Raw genomic sequence first — 21,039 nt, forward strand, 5'->3', positions numbered from 1 at the left:
GCTCCTGGCATCCTACTCCGCGCGGGGGCGGCGGCGGCGGCGGCTCCGCCACCTCCACCACTACCTGTGGCGGCGAGATGGTGAAGCTCGACATCAGCGCGGAGGCAGTGATGGGCTTCCTGAGGGAGCGCGGCGGGCGGGTGCGCAACACCGAGCTGGTGAGCGCCTTCCGGCCGCTGCTGGAGGCCGGCGGGTCTGCTGCCGATGCCGGTGCCGGGGAGGCGGAGGGGCGGGCGGCGCGGCGGGAGCGATTCAAGGCGGCGGTGAACACCGTGGCCACGGTGAAGGAGATCGACGGCGTCAAGTTCGTGGTGCTTAAGAAGCAGCTGCGCGCTGCCCCGCCGGCGGGGGACGATGCCGGCGTCCCTGTCCCGATTCCCGTTCCCGACCGGGTTCCCGACCCCGCCGGGACGCCCCCCGAGGAGTCGCCGGGGCCGCGGGCCGTGGCCGAGCTGCGGGGCTTGTTCCAGGGCGGTGGCGGCGGGGTGCCCCTGCCCAGCAGCGCGGGGTGGGGCCGGCGGGAGCCGCCGCCCAAGCCCTGCATGCTGCCCGTGCGCTACGTGCTGCCCTCCCCCACCCCGGGGCCGCCCGAGGAGGCGGCCACCCCGCTGTCCCCCCCGCCGGTGGACGAGGAGGCCGGGTCCCGCTCGCCTGGGCTGCGGAGGGGACCCAAGAACCACCGGGCCAGCGATGAGACGGTAGTACCCCTGGAACAGGCGGAGCACCAGTGGCTGGTGCTGGCGGCCGATGGGCAGTGGACACAGCAGCTCCACGGGCTGCTGCTGGGCGACGCCAGCCTGGCGGCTCGCAGGGACTTCATCTCCGGCTTCACCGCCCTGCATTGGGCCGCCAAAAGCGGCAACTGCGACATGGTGACCAATATCATGCGAACGGCCGAGAAGGGCGGGTCCCGTGTCAATGTGGATGCCAGGTCGCATGGTGGCTACACGGCACTGCACCTGGCTGCTCTACACGGCCAGGAGAAGATCATCACCATGCTCGTCTACAGCTACCATGCCAAGATTGACCTGAGGGACTACAGTGGGAAGAAGCCGCACCAGTACTTAAAGGAAGGGACGTCTCTTACAATCAGGCGTTTGCTGGGGGACCCCAGCCTTTCCCAAAACATGGAGCACTCCATGCCCATCAAGAAGTCCACAAAGCTTGCGGCTTCAATCTTGAGCTCCACTAGCACTTTCCTGGGAGTCATATCCGATGACATGGCTTTCTACGATCTCACCAAAGGCTTGAGGAAGCCCTCGACTTTAAACAAGCTTCTGACTGCCACTACGGGCCCGAGGAGGAAGCCAAAGATCAGAGGGGGGTTCCCTTCATATTCCTCACTCTCTGAGGCAGTGGAGGAGGAGGAGGAAGAGGTTGTCGTGAAACGCAGACCTGTTTCTGAGTTGTTCTTTGGTCACTAGCCTCTGCCTTACTGTGATCAAAATGGTTTAATAGCATGGCTGGTGTCTCAGCTTTCTCTTGCAGAAGCAGTTTGGATTTTTTTCTCTCCGTGTCTGTCTTTTTGGATGTTCAACTGAATCAGTGATAGGGTCTGCATCCAAAGCCCACAGCATGAAACCCAGCCTCAGGTGCTTGTGGAAAGGGAGTTGCCAGGAAGTGCTATCCATGCTGTATGTACTAGTGCTGATCCATTGGTGGGGACAACAAACTTTGTGTTTAATGGTTGATAAACAACTTATGTGTGTGTGAACAAGTCAAAATGCCTGAGGGACAGCCTTCTTGATCTGTGTTCTTCAGATGGAGAGCAGAAGCGATGTGAAGGTGCATATTTTACACTATGAACAGCAAGGTGGTATCTGGCTACTTTAACAAGGCTTGTTGTCTGACAGGATTAAATTATGAGAGGAAAGATGCGTAGTTTTCTATGTTGTTTCTGATTATTTTAGTAGCACAAGAAGGATATTTCTATTTAGAAAAATCCTATACTTTTTCAAAACAAATTTTCTGACTCTGAGATTTCTCACTCACTATTTCACATCAGAAATGCTAACATAACAATCTTAATTGTTGCCTGATGCATTTTATTAGATGAATTACTTAAAAAGATAGACCCTGAGCTTCAGCACTGAAGTCACTGTGACTTGTCTACCTCAGTTTGAAATCTTGGCTAGTGGTTTAAGTATTTGTCTCTTCCTGAAAGACTTTTTGACCAGGTGGTACTCACCACATGTCTTGATGATACTGTGAACATTTAAACTTGCTGTAGTTGAATCAACTTAAGCTGAATAAAAAACCTTGTTGATAGTGAAAAACTGAACTGAAAAACTGGGAATTGGATCTGTCAGAGTTTCTAAATAGCCAACTGGAAACAAAGTTAAGCTTGTATGTCTTATTCTTTTTGTTTAAAACTTGGCCCATTTTGACCTATTTACAATAAATATTTATAGACATTGGGCTTTATGTAATATTAGGTGTTTCATAATAGAAACTTGGCATGACCTCTTGAAGCAGTGTTTGTCTCAACAGCGTGAATTACTGACCTAAAACAAACTCCTTCTTTTATGTGATAAACATAGTTATATAGCTATATATATAGCTCAAAAAGCATGTTAACTGCATGTAAGGTTTGCAGTAAGATTAACCTAGCAGTAATTAAAAAAATAATAAAGTTAATGCAAGGAGGCAGAACTATGAACAGAAACTGTCTGACTTCTGGGGCAAGTCTGCTAAACCAGCATGGTTTTTCTAAAACTGTGACTAGACACCTGTATCATTGAGAGGTGAGAGCAATGCTGGAGTGACTATGTTTCGGTTTCTGCATTGAAATACTAGTTTGCATGCTTTGCCTTTCCTCCTAAGTCAGTGACTTCAGCAATGTTTTGTTAAAACATTAAACCTAGTACTTCTATGTAATTGGTTCTAATTGGCTTGTCCCGAACATGCACAAGAAATGCTGTAGGGTTGAAGATGGAGGCACAGCCCTCTTTACTTCAAAACACTCTCCTTGAGGTTCCTGGAGTGGGTGGCATTTGTTGGGAGTGTGATCAGAGGTTGCAGCCAGGTCTGATGCACCTGTTCTAGGAAGAGACTGGATTATTCTGCACCGGTCTGCGTCTGGATTGAACTAAGTTGTTACGCAAAGGTTAACGATGAAGCACCTTGTGGCCTCTATATATGGAGTAGGGTTTAAAAAATAAAATCAAATTTGCTTTCTAGCTGTTGGTGTGACCATTGACCAGTGTGGTCCTTTGAACCCTTGATTTCTGCTGTGCTCTGTCAGCTTGCAGAGTTCTGGGAAAAACAGGGCTCTATTTTAAAGTGGCTTTCCAAGTGTATGGACATAAAACTTTTTTCTCCCCTGAAACTATAGAAGTGTGTGTGCATTCATGTTACCTCTGAGGCACTGACACTGCTTGGTGAAAGCATTCTGTTTCTGTGGGAATTGTAAACACTCCAGTTTGGCTTGGCCTTATTGAGAAGTTTGTTCAATAGTTATGGGTATAGGCTTGATACCTGTTCAAACAACCTTGCTGAACTTTAGTGCTCATTCGGAGTCAAGCCTACATGAGCCAGAGGCAAGGTTCAAGGATGGAGTGTTTTGTGTTTAAAAACTCCACCTGACTAATCTGGAGGGTGTGGTTGTGATTTCACCCCCTGGGAGAGTAGGAAGGAGGTTTCATTGCTTCTCTGTTCTGTCAAAGAAGTTACAGCCGAGATAAGACTTCATTGCAACACGTATCATCAAGAAAATTCTGCACTACTCCTTCCTCAGGGGCATCAAATCGATTAGCTGGTGTGATAGAAAAATGCCTAGCGTCAAGAGCTAGGGAGCGAGGGAGTGCTGGAGGCTTGGCAGGAGGGTGGTGTCACATAGGTTGGGAGCTTGCAAGGCTGTAGGTGGCAAGGCCGGACCAGGCTCTGCCAGCAAGTTTGTGCAGTGATTCAGCTCATTCCTCCTCCTTGTTGAGCTGATGAAGGAAAATATAGTATTTAGACAGGCTGAGTACATGAAGTGTGGTACAACTTCAGGTGCAGTTGAATACTGAGAGGTATTGAGAACGCACTGCTGTAATCATACAGGTGTGTGTATATATAGTGCCTTTAGTTTGAAGTAAAACCAAACTGTCAGCCTGGCTGGGTTTTGCAGTCCAATGTCACCCTTGAAACTGGGAAGGGACACTGTAGGGTGATGAGTCATCATGGGAATATTTTCCTGGAAGAGGCTAAAGCTGGACTGTTTTATGAATCCCTCGGCTTGACTGGTTCTCCCTAATTCTCATTTTCAAACCCAAATCTGGCCGAACGCAGTAGGATTTTACCTGAACGAATAACAGCTGTGAAGTTTAGCCAGAATGTCTTCGCAGGAACAGGTGAGAGGAGGACTGGGTTCCCTCAGCACACTGGCCTGGGGCAGAGGCTGTGTCACGGCCTGGGCATGCAGCCTTTCAATCCCTGGCCCAGCCCAGAGCGGGGACCTGCCCAAGGCACCGTCAAAGCTAATAGCAGGAAAGGTAAAACCCCAAAAAAATCTGAGTCCTGTCCCCTGGAGAGGGCTCAGTTGGTGGGGAAGGCTGGAGATGGAAGGCACAGATCCCAGATCTGACATAGTAGCAGGACTCAGCAGCTTGGTGGTATTTTACCTTGGTTACTAGCCTACCCTCTCAGCATGTCTCAGATTTCCTGCTGCAAAATGTAGACGATCACCTTGGTCACTTCTTTAAAGCACACAGTCCGTACTGATATGCAAATTGAAATCAAGATAATGTTTTTAGACCTGTAGGCAGCATGAGCAGTGTCATTCCCCCACTGAGTGAATGCAAATTCAGTGGAGTGCCTACACAAATAAAACTAGATCAGATTTTAGTTCAGCAGCACTAGGGATCAGGAAAAAAGCTACTGTTTGCCTGACCCTTCCTCAGTCTGCCTGCTAAGGCTAATTTGGTTTGTCTGTTCTTTGGCATATTTTGTCCTGAGGAGTATCACCTCAAAAACTTGCCCTGAAGAGCTCTGCAAACAAACCTTAAACCACGGTTTTGCACAAAGGGACGGACTTTGTCCTCCTGGATGTGGCTATTTGAGCAGTGTGAGGCAGTGTGGTTGTGGTCAGGCTCACAGATTTTTTGGCTGTCTTCATTCCCTTGTGAGTGCTATACAGAAATGTGGAATATGAAAACCGAGGAAATGATGCTCTTGCACTGCAGAGGAGTCTTAATGAGACTTCAGCTTCTTCACAAACCCACATGGAAGTAACTCCAAAAGACCGATGAGAGCTGCAGCCACCAGCTAGAGGTAGAGGAAGCCTTTCTAGATAGTCTCCTAATTTCCCATTGCTCATCTCTTGCTCCCTCTCTTCATGTTTCCACCATGACCTACATTCCTTGGAGGTGTTTGCCTCCTGATTTGCATATGAATCTGAATAAAATGGCAACATGGCAGTTTTTGCCCTTTCCTGTTGCTTGTACTATTGTGGGACTCCCCAAATTAAGAGGTTATTAACAGGGACTTGGCTAGCATGTAGTTATGGGCACAAACAGTGTGGTGTTTGTTTGCTGCAGGAGGAGAGCAGGGACAGAGCAGGACAACACAGATCAAAAACTCTGCATCCTAATGAAGAATATTTCTGTTCCCGTTTCAAGGTTTATTTCAGTAATTTATAAGACAAAGCAAGTTATTAAGCACATTGAGCCTTTATACTGTGTGTGTAACTCAGAACCAGGCAAAATAGATCCATACTGTTAATATTAGTACAGCTTTAGTACATCTTCTTCCCTTTCTGTGAAAAGAAAATAGAGATGGGAACAATAAAAGTTAGGCTGGCAGTGTTCAGCTTTCCCTTTCTTGGTTGAACTTCTGCTCTAGGTTTGTCCTAGAGTAATGCTCTACTCCCTTTCTTCACCTGAAAGCATGAGCTCTTGACCAAACCTAAACCACCGTTTCCCAAGAGGAAAATCATCCACCCCATCACTTTGAGACCCTCCAGACAAGGTGAGAGACTCCAGATGAGAAGCACAGCAAGCACTGTGGAGTCACAGCTCACAAAAACCAAATAATGTTCATTTCCACTGCATAGAACCCAATACCCAAATGCACAAGCCCTCGATGTGAGGTCATGGTATTGGAGTGCCAGGCCTTCCCTGATGTTCTCACCCACAGGCTCCTGCATGAGGCACAAGGTCACACCAATAAGATTCACCAATATGGTCACAATAACAAACTTCAGCGGTACAGACAGACTCTCACCATGATTGTTGTGTTGTATTTTCATCCTGCACTCTCCTATGGTAGTTTTCCCCTTTGCAACAAAGAACTCCAGCTTCACCCTAGGCTGGGATCAGCTCTGGACCAGACTTCTCCAAGCAGCCACTGTGACATCAGGTGATCCTGTGCTCAGTAGGGAGTAGCTGAAATCCAGAAAAGGGTCCTGCAGGCACTAGCAATGTCATCAGGAGCTGACACAGGGCAGGGATCTCTGGAGAGATTGTTTCACAAGTGGTTCCATTTTGAGGTAGTTTGGGATGTTCTTGCTCTTCCACCATGGGCTCAGCCTCTTTATTCACATAATTCACAGACCTCTTTATTCACATAATTGAGTCTTTATTCACATTTTTAGAAATGCCACTTATTCTCTAAATCAAGACTATCACTGTAGCCCATATTCTCTCTCTGTAAATTTACCTATGACTCAACTTCAAGGCTCATGGTATTTTAGAGTTTCTGATAACCTTTAATGCCTTTCTTCATTTAGCAGTGAAATTCAAGTGCTGCTTCTTGAGAGCCTTTTGTGAACCCCAGAGGTTGCACGATTCCTACAGGCTGATTATTCTTTAATGTCTGTGTGGGCTCCCTCCAGGCACAGATTAGTTTTGCAATGCTGCTCTGAGTTTATTTTTAAAAATTTATTCAGATGGTTGCCATGAATTCTCAAAGCAGAGAGAACTTACTAAATGCAGCTCTCACAAGCACCAAATAGATCTTTTTGCAGAGTACCTTTGCATTAACTCCTGCAGCTCTGTGTTCCTTAATTAGCCCCACGTGTGAAAGTCCCCCAGCATAACACCCCCGTGAAGAAAATGAGGCTGGGGTTTAAGACAAAATAATTAAATTCCTTCAATTTAGTGCCCAAAAGACTGAAACAGCAGGTCCTGGTCCAGCAGTGACTCTCACACATTGCAGTGGATGTTAAATTAAGTTCTAAATGAGCTACTGTATCTAAAATCTCTCAGCTGCTGCCAGGACACTGCTTGTCAGACGGGCAGGATGTGCTGCTGCCACTAACCGCTCCCACACCTGCACCACAGACCCATGCTCCTGCCTCGGGCAATACAGGTCATCTTCTTATCCCCAGATCAGACCCACTTGCTTCTGCCAAGCACCAAGAAGCTATCGCAGTCTCCCCCCACGCCACTTGCGTGTGGGTGGGCAAGAGAGATACAGAGATCGTTCCTGGAATCCCACCAGCATTCTCCTGGATGCAGCTGTCATTAATTCATACAAACAGCTTCCCGAAGGGCTCTCATTACAATTCTCCATGAAGATGGGCTCACATTATGTTTTACTTGTGAAAGTATCAGGCTGTCAGGCAGCATAGGAGACTCCCAAGGCTGGGCAGTAGTGGGGATTTCCTGCTTGTTCTCCCAGACGGTCAGATACCAAGCAGCTTCTTTATTCCTTGCATTTTCCTAGCTCCACAGACTTCGTTTACATAAGAAGTTGCCCAGCATGGGGTCGTTGCCACGGTGCAGAAGTCTCTCGAAGCTGATACTTTCCCAGGGCTCCAGTCCAGAGGTAACTCGGTTCCATTGCTGCAGAAGTCACAAATGGAAGGCTAGTGAGAAATGGCATAAGCAGTAATTTTATACAAGCACTGCACAGGATTTTATTTCCATAATCCCTGTGGATCTGCTTCCCCAAGAAGAACACCAGTTACTGCTATTTAGAGTTCAAGTCTTAAATTTGTCTTCTGGTGGTAAAGGGTCAGAAAAAACTGTGTGGAGCAGTGAGGGATCAGTGTTGTAAAATGAAGATGCTCTGCATTTCTGTCCATCTTGCCTTCTGCACTGTGTGACTTAAAGTTGGGAAAAAGCTACCACGTTTGTATGGGGATGTAACTAACGCTCTAAATACCAAACTTTCAGCAAAAGGCAATAGGATTCAAGAGCATGTGCTTAAACTATTTCTTGGCTTCAGTCTGTACTTTCAGAGGCCAGAGCTAACTGGAAGGGAAAGGGACACTTTAGCATGCCTTAGTATGTTGGTGTGCCAGGAATGTTGCACACGGCTGAAGTCCAGCATGAACTTTCACCATTACCTGCCAAATAATTTTTTAACAAATAATCAGTATCAAAACTGAGACCCACCTGACAATCCAGACCTGCTGGTGCTTTGAAAGGGTGTCTCTGCCTGCAGAGAGGTTCTAATGCTGTCACTGTGTCCATTTTCTACTTTGCCTGGAATTTACAGTCTAGCACTGTACCAAGGAGTATATTTTTGGTTTTTTAACAGAGTAAAAGTTAATTTTAATTATTGCTCTTTGAAGTATACGTGCAGGTGCCAGTTGTAGAAGGGGCTGCAGTCTCCCCATGGCACAACACCCTAAAAAGATAAGCTAAACAGGGCAGACCCATTTTTCTCCTTAAAAGCAAGCATTAGGTTCAGTAACAAAACACCTATTTCCAATTAGGTGTTTTTCTCTCAACTAGGAATAATAACAATAAAGTGCATCTTCAAGTCAGGCTTCTCAAAGTATACAAAGAGTTTATTTAACATTGCTTGTATTTTATAAATTCTCTGTTGACTCCATTAACATTGCTTCAGTTATTTTAAAGACCATTTTCAAATGGCAGCTTTCAGATTTATGTATTAAAAGCCTGTATTTATGGCCTTCTGAGAGCCAATGTGCAGATTACTCACAGGATCTACAGTGCCTGGCCATTTTCCCTCAGGCGTTAAGACAACCACAGTACACTCGGCAGCTTGGTCACTGTGCTCACAGAGTTCTTGTGCCCAGTGACATGGAATTCCAAAGAAGATTCCTCAGCAGCAGGACAGCTTCTCTCAGTGGTGGTGATACTTACTGTAGCCAGGACACACAACACTAGTAAAACATTTCTTGGTAAAGCCCAGGATCATGGCACAATGAATATCTTTTTTTGGCTGTGGAGGAAACCCGAGTTTAATTAGTGGCTGCGTTATTCGTGGTCTAGGTATGTAGTTTAGGCTGCATGTTGTTCTCACTGAATTCTTGCAAACAAAACACACTGAGATTTTAAATACAGCAACATCACTGGTTTGACTCAATGCAAACACTGGCTTAAGATATTTTTGCCAGGGGATTTATATAAAGTCTCATTGAAATGGAATAATCTCTTCCAGTGGTTCCTCCTGGTCCAGTCTGCAGCAGAGCTTTTCCTCCCATGCTCAGGCTTTTTGTGCATGCTGACAATTGAAAACTACCTAAAAACACCCCCCTGAAGGTGCTGCTTCAGAAATAAATTCTTCAAAAGCATAGCAAAGACTTTGCAAATGACTGTGTAAGAGTGAGCTCAGAGCTTATGATTCCCAAAACTGTTCATTTATACTGGCTACATCACTGATTGGCCCTTTGATGTCAATGAATGCCACCCTTTCTGATTTCCTCTGAACAGTCTGCCAGGATTACACAGAGCCAGGAAAGATTCATGGATGGCAACTGTCCAGAAAGGAAGTAATTATTTTCTTTCATTGCAGTGTATTTTTACTGTGTCACACATATAAAGAGTAGAAACAAATGCAGGAGTTTCTCTGAAATGGTCTATAACATTTGCTATGGCTTTGTGCAATCACCAAATCAAATCTGAACACCCACATAATTTGTCATTTCAAACGCTCAACCCACCCACAAGAGGCAAATATTTGTATGGTTTTTTATTGAGATGATGTAAATCTGGAAACAGATGGACGGACAAAAATAAGGGGAAATACACATTCAGTTAACAGAAGTAATGAATCCTATCAGTCATGTCCACAAGGCAGTTTGCTACAAACTGTGAGATGCTGTCAGTTGGCCCTGTCCAAGTGGCGGGCACGTCCAGAGTGTGCCTAGAGCATCTCCGAACATCTAAACACTTGCCAATGCTGTGGCACAAACAGAATTGGAAGAATCCACCAAACTGAGCTCTGTGATGAGACTACCTGTGGATTTCCAGGGAAACATCACATATAACATATAAAAATGTCTGGCCTGGTGGTGGGTGTTAGATGGGGATGCTTTGGTCAAGATTTTCTAATTGTTCTTTGAAAAATTTAATCTGCTCTTCGAGGTCCTTCTGTTCAATCAGCAAGGAGGTCTTGACTTGAACAAAGTGTTGATAGTCCTGGAGCTGCTGCTCTGTTAGGTATTTGGCAAGGATTCCAGAGACCACACGTTCTCTCCGGTCCAGATTCTCCTTCAGGTCCTTTGCATCTTCCTGCTATCGAGACAAGAGCTTGTGTCGTTCATTCAGCAATTGCTAATGGAATCAAAAAACAAAGCAGCACACCATGAGAACCCATCATTCCTGGCAGACTCTTATTTCTTCATTTGGAAGCCACAGTCGAATTAATTTAATTATTTCCTCTTGTGGGCTTTGTGTTCCACCTGAGTTTTTTCTCAATTGAATTACTCATTCTTGTGGCTTGTAAGGTAAAGACACGGTAAATGCCATCAAGGCTCACTTCTCCTATGCTGCCCTCATGAAAAAAATCAATATACTTAACATTCTGGTCATTTTAAAGTATCCTGTAACAATCTTCATTCAATTAGAAGCTCTTTAAGGCACATATCTGTGTTTTGTGTGTTGCATGTGGGCAGAGTATCACTGACATATTAAAAAGATAGAGTGGCTTCTATTAAAAGGTCGGTGTTGATGCCAAGATGATTTTTTCCTTTTATTTTATATACCTTTTATTTAGCTTTTACATATCCTCAGTACTCTTAGCATGCATACTTGTAATTCCTTAAGTCTGATAACTTAGTATTTTAGTATTCTGTTAAGCCAAGAGATCAAACACTCTAGAAGTCTTGCAGTTGGAGGCCAGAAAGCTCTACATTGTCTTAAGAAACCAAGGCCCCCTCTAGAACATACCCAGTAAACTAAGATTTAGCCCATCTAGGGGGGTGGAATTCCTCGGGATGGGGGGAGCTCATGCCATTCATCCAAGCCTCTCATTGGGGCATCTTTGTTAGATATGCCGATTTGTAAGGTCTATAAATTGTATACGCAGTCTGTCGTGTGTGTGCATTTTGGAGCGTTCCACCTTAGCAAAGTGGTGCACCGTAAAGATCCTTATTAAATACCAAGGTAAAAACCCTTTATCTCTCAACTGTGTCTCTGGCTCTCAATTTTTTAAGACTACAAAAAGGCATGAGTGTGATAAAATAGCTGTGATGCAGACAATAACTGTTTATCAAAAGCTTCTTTTCAAGAGTTGGGCCTTGCTTGTTCTACAGGATTTTTATACCTTTCACCTTTAGCTAATTCTTATTCAGTTGTAATAATTTTTATAGGGATTACACTGCTGGAAAATGTCCTTCTTCAGGACAGTGTCCATAAATAGAGCACAGAGCAATGGTCACTACTGACACTCTAAAAATGGAGTAAAAGATTGAGACTGCTGGTTTTGCGGACATGAGGGTAAATGCAGTTAGTGGGAGATGGCTGTTAAAAATGTTGGCACTTAACCAAGTCTTTATTAGGCATTTTATTCAAATATTGGAATAAATTATTTAAATGTGTTTCCTATGAAGAGTGTAATGTAATACTAGAGAAACAACACCCTCCCTGCCTACCATAAAGCGAAAGTGTTTAAAATCGTTCGCATTAACACAACTGACATTTTGGAAGAGGCGAATCCTGGCTCTCCATGTCTCACTGCATGGAAGGACCTTTTTACTGCTATTCTGTGTGTGAACTATGATGAACCTCCAGAGATACAGGTCAGCAGCAACACAGCTCCAGAAAATTGTAGTTATTCTAAGTCTATGCTTTTCCAATTTCCAAAAGAGAGATAACGGCAGGTATTGTGTTAATAAAAACATGTCTAAGAGCAATAAGGACAGCAGGGAAGCATAATTCCTGGGATAAATTTGGCTTTTCTTCTTCAGCAAAAAGAAGACTTTCCAAGAGTTGAAATTATTTCCTGGTGACATGAAACAATTCCTCATTTTCCATCAAATCTGGCTAGTTGAGTTAAACTACAGTGAGTTTTATCTCAAGTTATGACCACACCTTCCTGCTTGCTAGGACAAACTCATTTAGTGAAATATGATTTCAAAGGCAGTAATTAATACAATGAAATTACCAGTGGAGAAATAAACCCACAAAAAGCCCTGTGAAGCACAGATTTGGAGCTACTCCCCAGGGAGCAGCCCAAGGATCCAAAGGCTACCCCTCTGGCTTAGAGCCTCTCAAGGTTTTGCTGTTGGCCCCCAGTACCCACCTGCAAGCTCACTCTACACTCCTGTGTTCCAGCACAGTACCCCAGTCCTTACCAGAAATCTGCTTTGCTCTGCTTCAGCTGTGGGAACACGGCCCATCCTGGGACATAAATACTGTCTGGGCAATGGCTGGTTGTGATAATATACAACTAATAAGCTAAACAAACTGTCAGACAAATGAGCTGAGTGCAGCTGCACCTGGAAAGAAGTGAACCAAATGAATTCAACACCTTTGTTGTCAATCACCTTCTCCTCAGCCTCTGTATTGCCATCCATCCTGCTGATGGCATTCTGGACTCGGACGAGGCAGCTGGACAAGCAGAGCAAGAGGCTCACCACCTTCTCCAGGTCCCCAATGAACATCATGTAGCGGTTAAATTCATTGGGCTTGCAGAGGTCCCATACCATGACCTCTAGCTCCTTGCCCCACTTGGCACATTCCCTGACTTCCAAGAGAACCAGCTTCTGTTCCTCCCACAGTACCTGCAGCCTGGATTGGAGACTGGCCATGAGTTCCAGCTGCAAAAAAAAAAAAAAAAAATCACAGAAACTGTTATTGCGAAGAAAATCCATATCAGTTCTAGAGAATGGATTTTCTTCACATTGTCTTTGCTAAATTTTTTGACTTCTAAAATAATTTTAAGCAACAGAAAAGAAAAAAGGGGGAAAAAAGCAGCCAATATTTTCTAAGCTGTACTTAATTCTCAAACTCTGAATAGCAAATTACTGGTAATCACCTTAGCTGGTGATATATTCTCTGGCTCAGAGAGCTTCCAATCAGTCAGAAGGGAACTGCAGTAAAGATTACAACATGATTAAGAAGTTGCTCTTCTAAGACATGAGCATTAAGTTCCACCTCTGTACCAAGCTTTGGAAGAACTGATTGGAATGTCATTTATCATATGACAGAAAAAGTCAGTTCCATGGGCAATTCAAGGTGCAGGCCATGGTGCCCAGGTAGAAAAGTAATCAGAGGAGGCTTTCTCATAGGCAAATTATATGGATAAAGGCCTCAAAACCTGAGTGGGAGCACACTGTCAGCTTCTTTGGAAGTTGGTCAATGCCACTATGAACAGGAGTAGCAGTAAGACAGCAGGTAATGTGCATAGCAGAAGGAGCTCCAGGGAGGCAGATTGTCGTTACCTGAGATGGAGCATGGCCAGGGGAAAGTGCCCACCTAACTCTGTAAAGCTACATAATCACCCTTCTAAGCTCCATACTTCTATTACTGTCTGGCTATGTCCCCTATTCTCTGCAAGTATGGAATTAATTGGACTCTGGAATGTGCAGAAGCTGCTGACAACTCCCAGAGTAAAGAATATTTCTTATTTAGGCTGCCAGTTCTAATATATTTTACAGATTTTGAGATTAGATTTGAGTGTTAAATTGGGAGTTTGCTGCTGCTGCACAGGAGCTGGCTGTGCAAGTAAACCTTTAATGATGATAGATGAGAGATCTGAGTTAAATCAGGCAGGAAAATACTACCATTTTATGACCAATATGCCAATTTGCCAGGACTTCGGCTACTGGCAAAAATTGATTCAGTTACTTGTGAAATATTATTGGGATAAAAATATCCATAGTAATAATGACATTAATAAAAATTTCTTTGTCATGATGGAGAAACAGTGGTTCCTATGATGATCATCTACATACTTTCTTAGATGTGATGTCATCTAGCTCATTTGTTCTGTCTCTATTCCTCTTCAGGACTTGGTTTCCCATAGAGGCAGGATCTTTGCTTCTTTGCTTGGTTTCTTTTTCAGATTTTAGACATTCTTTTGGTCCATCTCCATGACTTTTCCTGCTATTGGAACAGAAAAAAATACCTGTAGCAAAAAATTACAGTTTTCTTCACAAACATTGAAAACATGGTTTTATCCATCTTGACTTCAGGATCACTCTCCTCTCTTCTCACCACAGAAAATCTTCTAATTTTTTAAAAGATATAGAGCAAAAGATTTGCAACCTAGGTCTGTCACAGTCCCTTTAATAAGGAACCACAGAACCACTTTTCTTCCATCATATACACTTAGCCTCAGACATTTCTTGTATGTAAATCAGAAAGCTGTATGTTTTTCTGATGAAACAAAAGTAAAACAGCATGCTCAAGTTCATCTTACTACTGGTATGTACAGTATCTATACATTAAAATTGACCAAAGTGCTAGATAATTTGTTTGGTCTACTTAGTCATTCTCCTGCACATTCTGTACCTTTCCCCTTTTCCTGCGTGATTTATCCAGCATGGAAATGTTAAGAGGAAACAAACCCTCCATCAGGTCCAAAGCAGTTTTTTAAGAGGATGAGGCATGAGAATGTCCACCAGAGAACTGTCTTTGGCAATGATCTCCATAACAAGCTCTTGGTATTGCTGGTCCTGAGAAGACTGCAGCCTCCTTTTGGGCAGGTGTCTCTGTCTCCAGGGGTACATCATCATGGTTGCTGTGCATGCATGTTTTCTGGGTAAGTAAACCTTTGGCTGGATTTTTGTCTCCTTGGTGAGGCTGAGCCGATGCTTTGTGGAGATGAATTCCCTGCTCCGGAGAAGCTGCAGGCTGCTGCTGCTCTGGACGCTTGAGTGCAGCATTCGCACTCAGAGACTGAGTTCTGCATTCCTCCTCCACTCGAGTGCTCTCCTTCCTTCCACTTCTTGGAACAGGAATAGAAGTTTCAGGAGTCTGCTCCTTTAAATCCTGACCACACAAGCATCCAGTTATGTCATTATGTTCATGATTCTTGGATCCATCTTTCTCAGGATCATGGAAGCTGTAAGGAAGAAGACAATTCCTTTTATTTGAGACATTCCCTCTATAACAGATGTTCTTGCAGACTGTTTAAGGGCTATGATCAAATGTTTCTGATGTTATGGTTCTGTCTGGAACTTTCAGTTAACTTTTATGCTAACCTAGTAAACTAGGAAATTTAAGAAAAAAATATTTTTTTTTCCCATAAGCCATTCAAGTCTCCAGAAACCACTGGGATATTTTTGAAAGAGTGGAAATTCTTTTACTACAAAAGAGTCGGAATCACTGCCTTGCTAAGACAGTGTTCAGATGTTTACCTCTCTTGATGCTCCTCAAACTAGCAAAGCAATTATGGAGAGTTAAAACACAAACTTCCTAGTTACCGATGTGTAAACGGCACAGGTCTTTTTTTTCCCTTTAAAAAAACACCAAAATCCCCTATTGCACCAGTCCTGATCACACATATTCTCCAGGACTGGGCATGTCTGAGCTGTTGGAAATGCTGTTTTCTCCAGAGCTCGGATTAGGGAGCTATGATCCCAGAGATCTGATGGAGCTCGTCTGTGCAGGGACAGCTGCTCAAGGGTACCTGGCACTTTGCCCTTCACACGGTAGAAACGATTTTAAAGACTGACCCAGATAGTACTGGGTGAATATTCCCATACGGACAACGAAGGATCCCGAGAGAGAAGGAAGGGAGCAGCGCTTGGGGTCCCACGCTTGGGACATCGTCTGTACCCAGGCACAGCTTCCACAGCCTTACCTGCAGGTTCCGGGGCAGCTCCCACAGCACTGGCACAGTGCTGCTGTACCTCTGGCACGTCTGCAAGTGTCTTGGAAGGGAAAACAGAACATTGGGGCAACCAGCATTTCAGGCGAGACAGCTGCTTAATTTTACTCCTATATTTGTTATCTCTAGAAAGGGAAACTGATGGTAGATCTCCAAGTAGGTTCACCGAGGTTTGTGCTTTTTTGTTTGTTTGTGGTTTGTTTTGTTGGGTGGTGTTTTGTTTGGTTGTTGTTGTTGTTTTCTCTAGGGGGAAAGTTTTGGGTTTTGTTCTTTTTTTTTTTAAAATCTTTGGGGATGTTTTTCTCTACCTCTTTTTAATTAATTAAATTGCTATTATGCTCTTCCTAGGTAGTATCCTTTTCTTCCCCCTAGAAAACCAAAAGAACAGCTGTCAACAAAGATACCTCTCCTCTCATAACAATTCAGAAATTCAGCATTGGTGGGAATTTATCAGTCTCTTCAGTAGGGTCATTTTAGTGGTATGTTAAATTATTTATTTTTTGGCCCTTTATCTTTTTTATTCTTCTCTACAATATTGACAGCTACTGTTTTTCAAATTCAGGAGCCAAAAAAGGTTGGTCATTTATTAAATTCCTATTTCATAAATGCTCTGTATCTTCCTATAATTATATTTTTTGGGATAGGGCTCTAACGAAGTTGCTGTTGTTAACAATAATGACTGCTGGAGCACAAACAGCCTCCTCCTGTATACAGCACGTGTTCTCTGCAAATGCATCTTCCAAGTGTCAGAGACCCTCTTGACTTTTTTTTATGCCCCCTTAAGGTACTGGTTTCTTACCTGTGTAGAAGAAGGAGTGGATTTTGGTCTCTCAGGAGCTCTCCCAGATGCAGAACCACCCGTCTGAGGGAGACTTTCAGCTGATGGACACTTGCTGGTACAGCTCTTGTCTCCTTTGTTGGGATTGCACCTGCTGGTCACCTTCAGTGGGGGAGCAAAAAGCAAAGAAGGAAAAACATCTGGTTATTTTTGTTCACAGAGAAGCTGGCAGAAAACTTCATCATTTTGCCTCTTCTTGTTTCCATTTGGGTTGGAAATCTGGCCAGGGGGCCCTTTGGGATTTGACAGCCTCTTCTGCAGGGGTGGCTTATGCAGTGGGAGGTGTTGTGAACCATCGGGTCTTTGACTGATTTTTCGTTCTATGTATTTGATCAATGCACTGTGCTGGATTTGTTTCAACTCTGTCCTGGAGACACCTGAACTGGAAAATGCCCTTCCTCTGTTCTCTAGAACCCTTCTCCTGGATGCCACTGCATCTTGCTCAGTGATTTCATCTCTAACTTGACTCCATGATACTTCCTTATCCATTAGGTGATTGAGCTTCTCAGGCTCAGAGTAGCACAGTTTGTTTTGCTCTTGGGTTACCCTTTTCCTTCCCCCTGCTTGACCTTTTTGTGGCCTCTGTATTTCTTCTTTTCTATTGAAACTTTCCAAGGATTCTAGATGAGAAGGGGAACAAGGAACAGGTTTGGCATCTTTGCTTGCACTGTATAACAAGAAAGACCAAAGGTGTTCAACTGATGGCTGTTTGGAGGATTTCTGTCTCAGTCTGACAGGCAAACTCATCTGTAAGTGTTTTCTTTTAAAGGAGGTTTCTTTGAGAACCTTTTTCTGAGCCACTTTAAGTTTCTCTATATAGTAATTCTGGAAACTCTCTTCTGTGAATGATGCAGTACTCCTAAAAATGAGATCTTTATTCTGGAGCAGGAGATCATCAGCACTACACTGATGGTGGTGGCTGCTTCTCTGAAGCTGATGGCCTTCTCTTTGTATCTCTAGACACTGTGCTGAGGCAGCATAGCTCCTTGATGGAATTTCCTTTGGTGAGCTCCTTGAGTCCTTGTTGGGGTGCCAGACACTGGTGGTTTTCCCTGCAGAAAAATAGTAAAGCATGGGAGTTGCCTGCCTGCTTATTTGTTCACCAGCATGGTCCTCCCAAAGCTGTCTTAAGAGCTGTGTTTGAAATACAGGCTGGTGTTTCTGAAGAAGAGGTTCCTCTTGTTCCAGACACATGCTGAGGTCAGGACTGCTGTTGTTACCCTGGTTTTCTTTCTGGACTTCATGTAATGACTGAGATACGGAATCTTCCTTTGGTCTAAAGAAAGCCATTTGGTTTGTGCCATCACAACACTGCTTCTTTCCCTGATCCTCACACTGAGGGTGCTCTGCTTCCAAAGCATTGCAGCTGCAGGACAATGATGATCTCTGCACTTTATTTTGCTGGTTTGGGACTGGTTCCCTAATACTGCTCAGAATTTTTCCTTCAGAATCATAGCACTGATTTTTGTCTGCATAACTGTTCAGCTTCCTGGCAGTGTTTTTATTTAGAAGAGCATTGTCCATATATTTTAATTCCAAACTGTCCTCAAGCACATCCTGATTCATGTCTGAATGCCATTCAGCATGGAGTAGGCCCTGAGCACAGCGCAAGGACTCTTTCCTCTGTCTGGGTCCAGGCACAGTGCTTGGCAGAGCTGCTTCTCTGGCACTTGGCTTACACACATCCCTGGGACACTGTTTGACTTCCTGTGTATCATTAAGAGCATTGGGGTTGAAATGCGCTTGGTGATAAGATTTTGAGTTTGTCTCTTTGGAAGTTTTATTAGCATGACCTGAATTGTAAGCAGAAAGTATTTTGGGGACATTTGCCACAGAGCTGGTCTTTAAATGTTCTTGAAAAATGAATGGAGGAGGTCTGCTGAAAATGTGTGGATTGCTTCTCTTTGTAGGTTGTTGTGATGGACTCCACTCTCCATTTTCCTCTGTCTTTAATGTCTGAACTTTTGATACCTTATTTGTCAAATGAGAAGAAAGGCCCTCGTTTTCCAGAGTCTTTTCCCTATTAGGCCCTATATCTTGCTCTGTACCTGCATCCTGGTGTTGACTCCATGGTACATCCCTATCTTCTAGCTGGCTGTCCTGCACACCAGGAGCTGTCTGCACACTACACTCAGTGTGCCCTGCAGAGCCTCGTCTCTCTCTTGACTTTTCCAAATGTCTGTAAGTGATGTTGTAGTGATGACTATCCAGTCGTGTGGTAGGAGACAGTGGAGGTGCTGCCAGGGCTGGAGGTTCCTGATTTGAAATCCTTTGGGTAGGAGTAATTCCACAGTGATCTGTGAGACTGGTGCTATGAGAGTTATTGTGGGTGCTCAGGTCTGATGCCTTGTATGGCTGGGGGGATCTGAGGTCAGAGTGTGCAGCACTGAGATGATAAATTCCTGTTACACATTCCAAAGCCGTGTATGGGACCTCCTCTGGCGGCACACGGAAGTTTTCACTGTGGCATGATGGTGTGAGGTACTCTGGAACATTTGATTCTTCTGAGAAAGAGCTGTAAGCAGAATCTGCCTTTCCAGGGAGATGCAAGAGATGGTCCATGCTGCTGATTGACTTCACTGACAAAAGATGAGCATTTTCAGGAGAGGCCACAGGCTCTACCAGCCTCCCAGTTCTGCCACCTTGCCTGTGAGTCCATCTTTCTATCTCATTCCCAGCTAAAGTAATGTTGTAGTATTTCCAGAAATCCAAGTCTGATTAAAAGTCCAGAACCAAATTGCTAGTAATGAATATTTCCTCTACAGTTACATTCCAATAATATCTAAAGAATCCTAAAAAGAAAGAGAAATGTGTGAAAAAGACTCAGTGGGAGGATTCTCATGGCACATCTTGGAAAACCTTTCCCAGAGTCCTAAAACAAGTGGCTTGGACTGACAGAGCATCACGATGAGACATTCTGCTGTCAGTCCCAAGTCATAGATTTAAAAAGATGGCCAAATATTTACGGTTGCAGCTCAGAACTCCCCTGCAAATGGATTAGGAAAAAGCACCAACATAGAGTTAATGTATGACAAATACACAGTTTTTGCAGAGTCTGGAAAACAGCCTGTGTTTATCAGCAGCACTTGACAGTTCCTCTCTGATTGCTGTGCATGATGCCCATAAGTTCAGTTCAATAAATGTATCTCCACAAGCAGCAGCCCAATGGGCCAGGAGAAGAGAAGCAGGAGATTCTTACACCAACAGCATGACCCTCTCAGCCACCTCTGCCAGCTTGAAAATCCCTGATGTCCTCCCAGGCAGTAGGAGCCCCAAATAAAAGACTGAACCTGGCACCAGAGTGGTTCTAACCAGCAACCTTGTTTAGTAATTCTCATTTAAACCAGCTCTAGAAAATTATTAATTATTTAAAAAAAGCAAACACTCTAGAAAAACTTCATCAATAAGCTGCTCCAGTAAAAGGCCTTCTGGGGAGACACAAACTGTGTCCAGATCCCTCCAGAATATTACATGTCTGATTTATTCATAAAGGTTGAACTCACCAGACATTAATCTGCCATTCCCAATATCATATTTGTGAGGTGGGACCTCAAAATCTGTCAGAAAGAGAGGTTTCAGGGAGTTGTTTCTCTTTAACAACAAAAAAAAATCACATTCCGGCCTTGTTTCAAAGACAGTCCTGGTATCATTCATTTAGAGCCAAAGGAAGAGATGGATAGGAGCCAAAATACACAAGTTAATCTATAAATGAAACCTGGACTGGTGGGGCACACTAAATAAATTAACCAGTTTCTGGGAAATGAAAACAGCCTAACATCACAAAGTAGTAATTTGCCTGCTGGTTTTGGGGGTTTTTTTTTTGGGTGTTTGTCTGTTTTTTCAACATTTCAGTAAGAAACCAACTCAAAGATGTCTGGAGTTCACTCCCTCTTTACAGATGGTTTAAAACACAGTTGTGAAATTTAATTGTCTGTCTGTGAATAACAGGGTCACAAGGGAAATAAGAAGCATCAGTGACTGACTCGCCATGCCATTCCCCATCGTTTTCACCATAGTGTATTGACGAATTTAAAGAAATAAAAACTGTAGATACTTGGAAAGGAAAACCTTGGATTTTCTGAAACCACTGAGGGAAAAAAGCATTTGAATGATGGCAATGACACTAACTGCAGACTGGGAGGGTACCAGTCTCTATCACACTGCCCTTACATTTCCTAGGCAAACAGAGTGTCCTGGAAGTCTGGCCTATGGCAGTGGTCTCTGGGTCTCAGAGCTGGGAGAACTCA

At 44.0% G+C, this 21,039-nt stretch overlaps 2 protein-coding genes across 2 annotated transcripts; one reads left to right on the forward strand and one right to left on the reverse strand.

Annotated features, from left to right (window-relative positions):
• The first annotated feature begins 62 nt into the window (after nt 1–62).
• Nucleotides 63–3,179, forward strand: SOWAHA (sosondowah ankyrin repeat domain family member A). Its single transcript, XM_088173800.1, has one exon. It carries the CDS (start codon nt 78–80, stop codon nt 1,422–1,424), a length of 1,347 nt encoding a protein of 448 aa, XP_088029926.1. The 5' UTR covers nt 63–77; the 3' UTR covers nt 1,425–3,179.
• Nucleotides 3,180–10,188: 7,009 nt separating this feature from the next.
• Nucleotides 10,189–20,794, reverse strand: SHROOM1 (shroom family member 1). The gene is given in 10 exon segments (XM_088174027.1): nt 10,189–10,451; nt 12,665–12,937; nt 14,075–14,221; nt 14,610–14,719; nt 14,722–14,862; nt 14,894–15,186; nt 15,903–15,997; nt 16,754–19,506; nt 20,296–20,349; nt 20,776–20,794. Coding segments are annotated over 10 exon segments (4,140 nt in total). The 3' UTR covers nt 10,189–10,196.
• Between the last annotated feature and the right edge of the window lie 245 nt (nt 20,795–21,039).

Source organism: Sturnus vulgaris, chromosome 15, assembly GCF_052056855.1.
Source record: "Sturnus vulgaris isolate bStuVul1 chromosome 15, bStuVul1.hap1, whole genome shotgun sequence".
NCBI classification, from domain to species: domain Eukaryota; kingdom Metazoa; phylum Chordata; class Aves; order Passeriformes; family Sturnidae; genus Sturnus; species Sturnus vulgaris.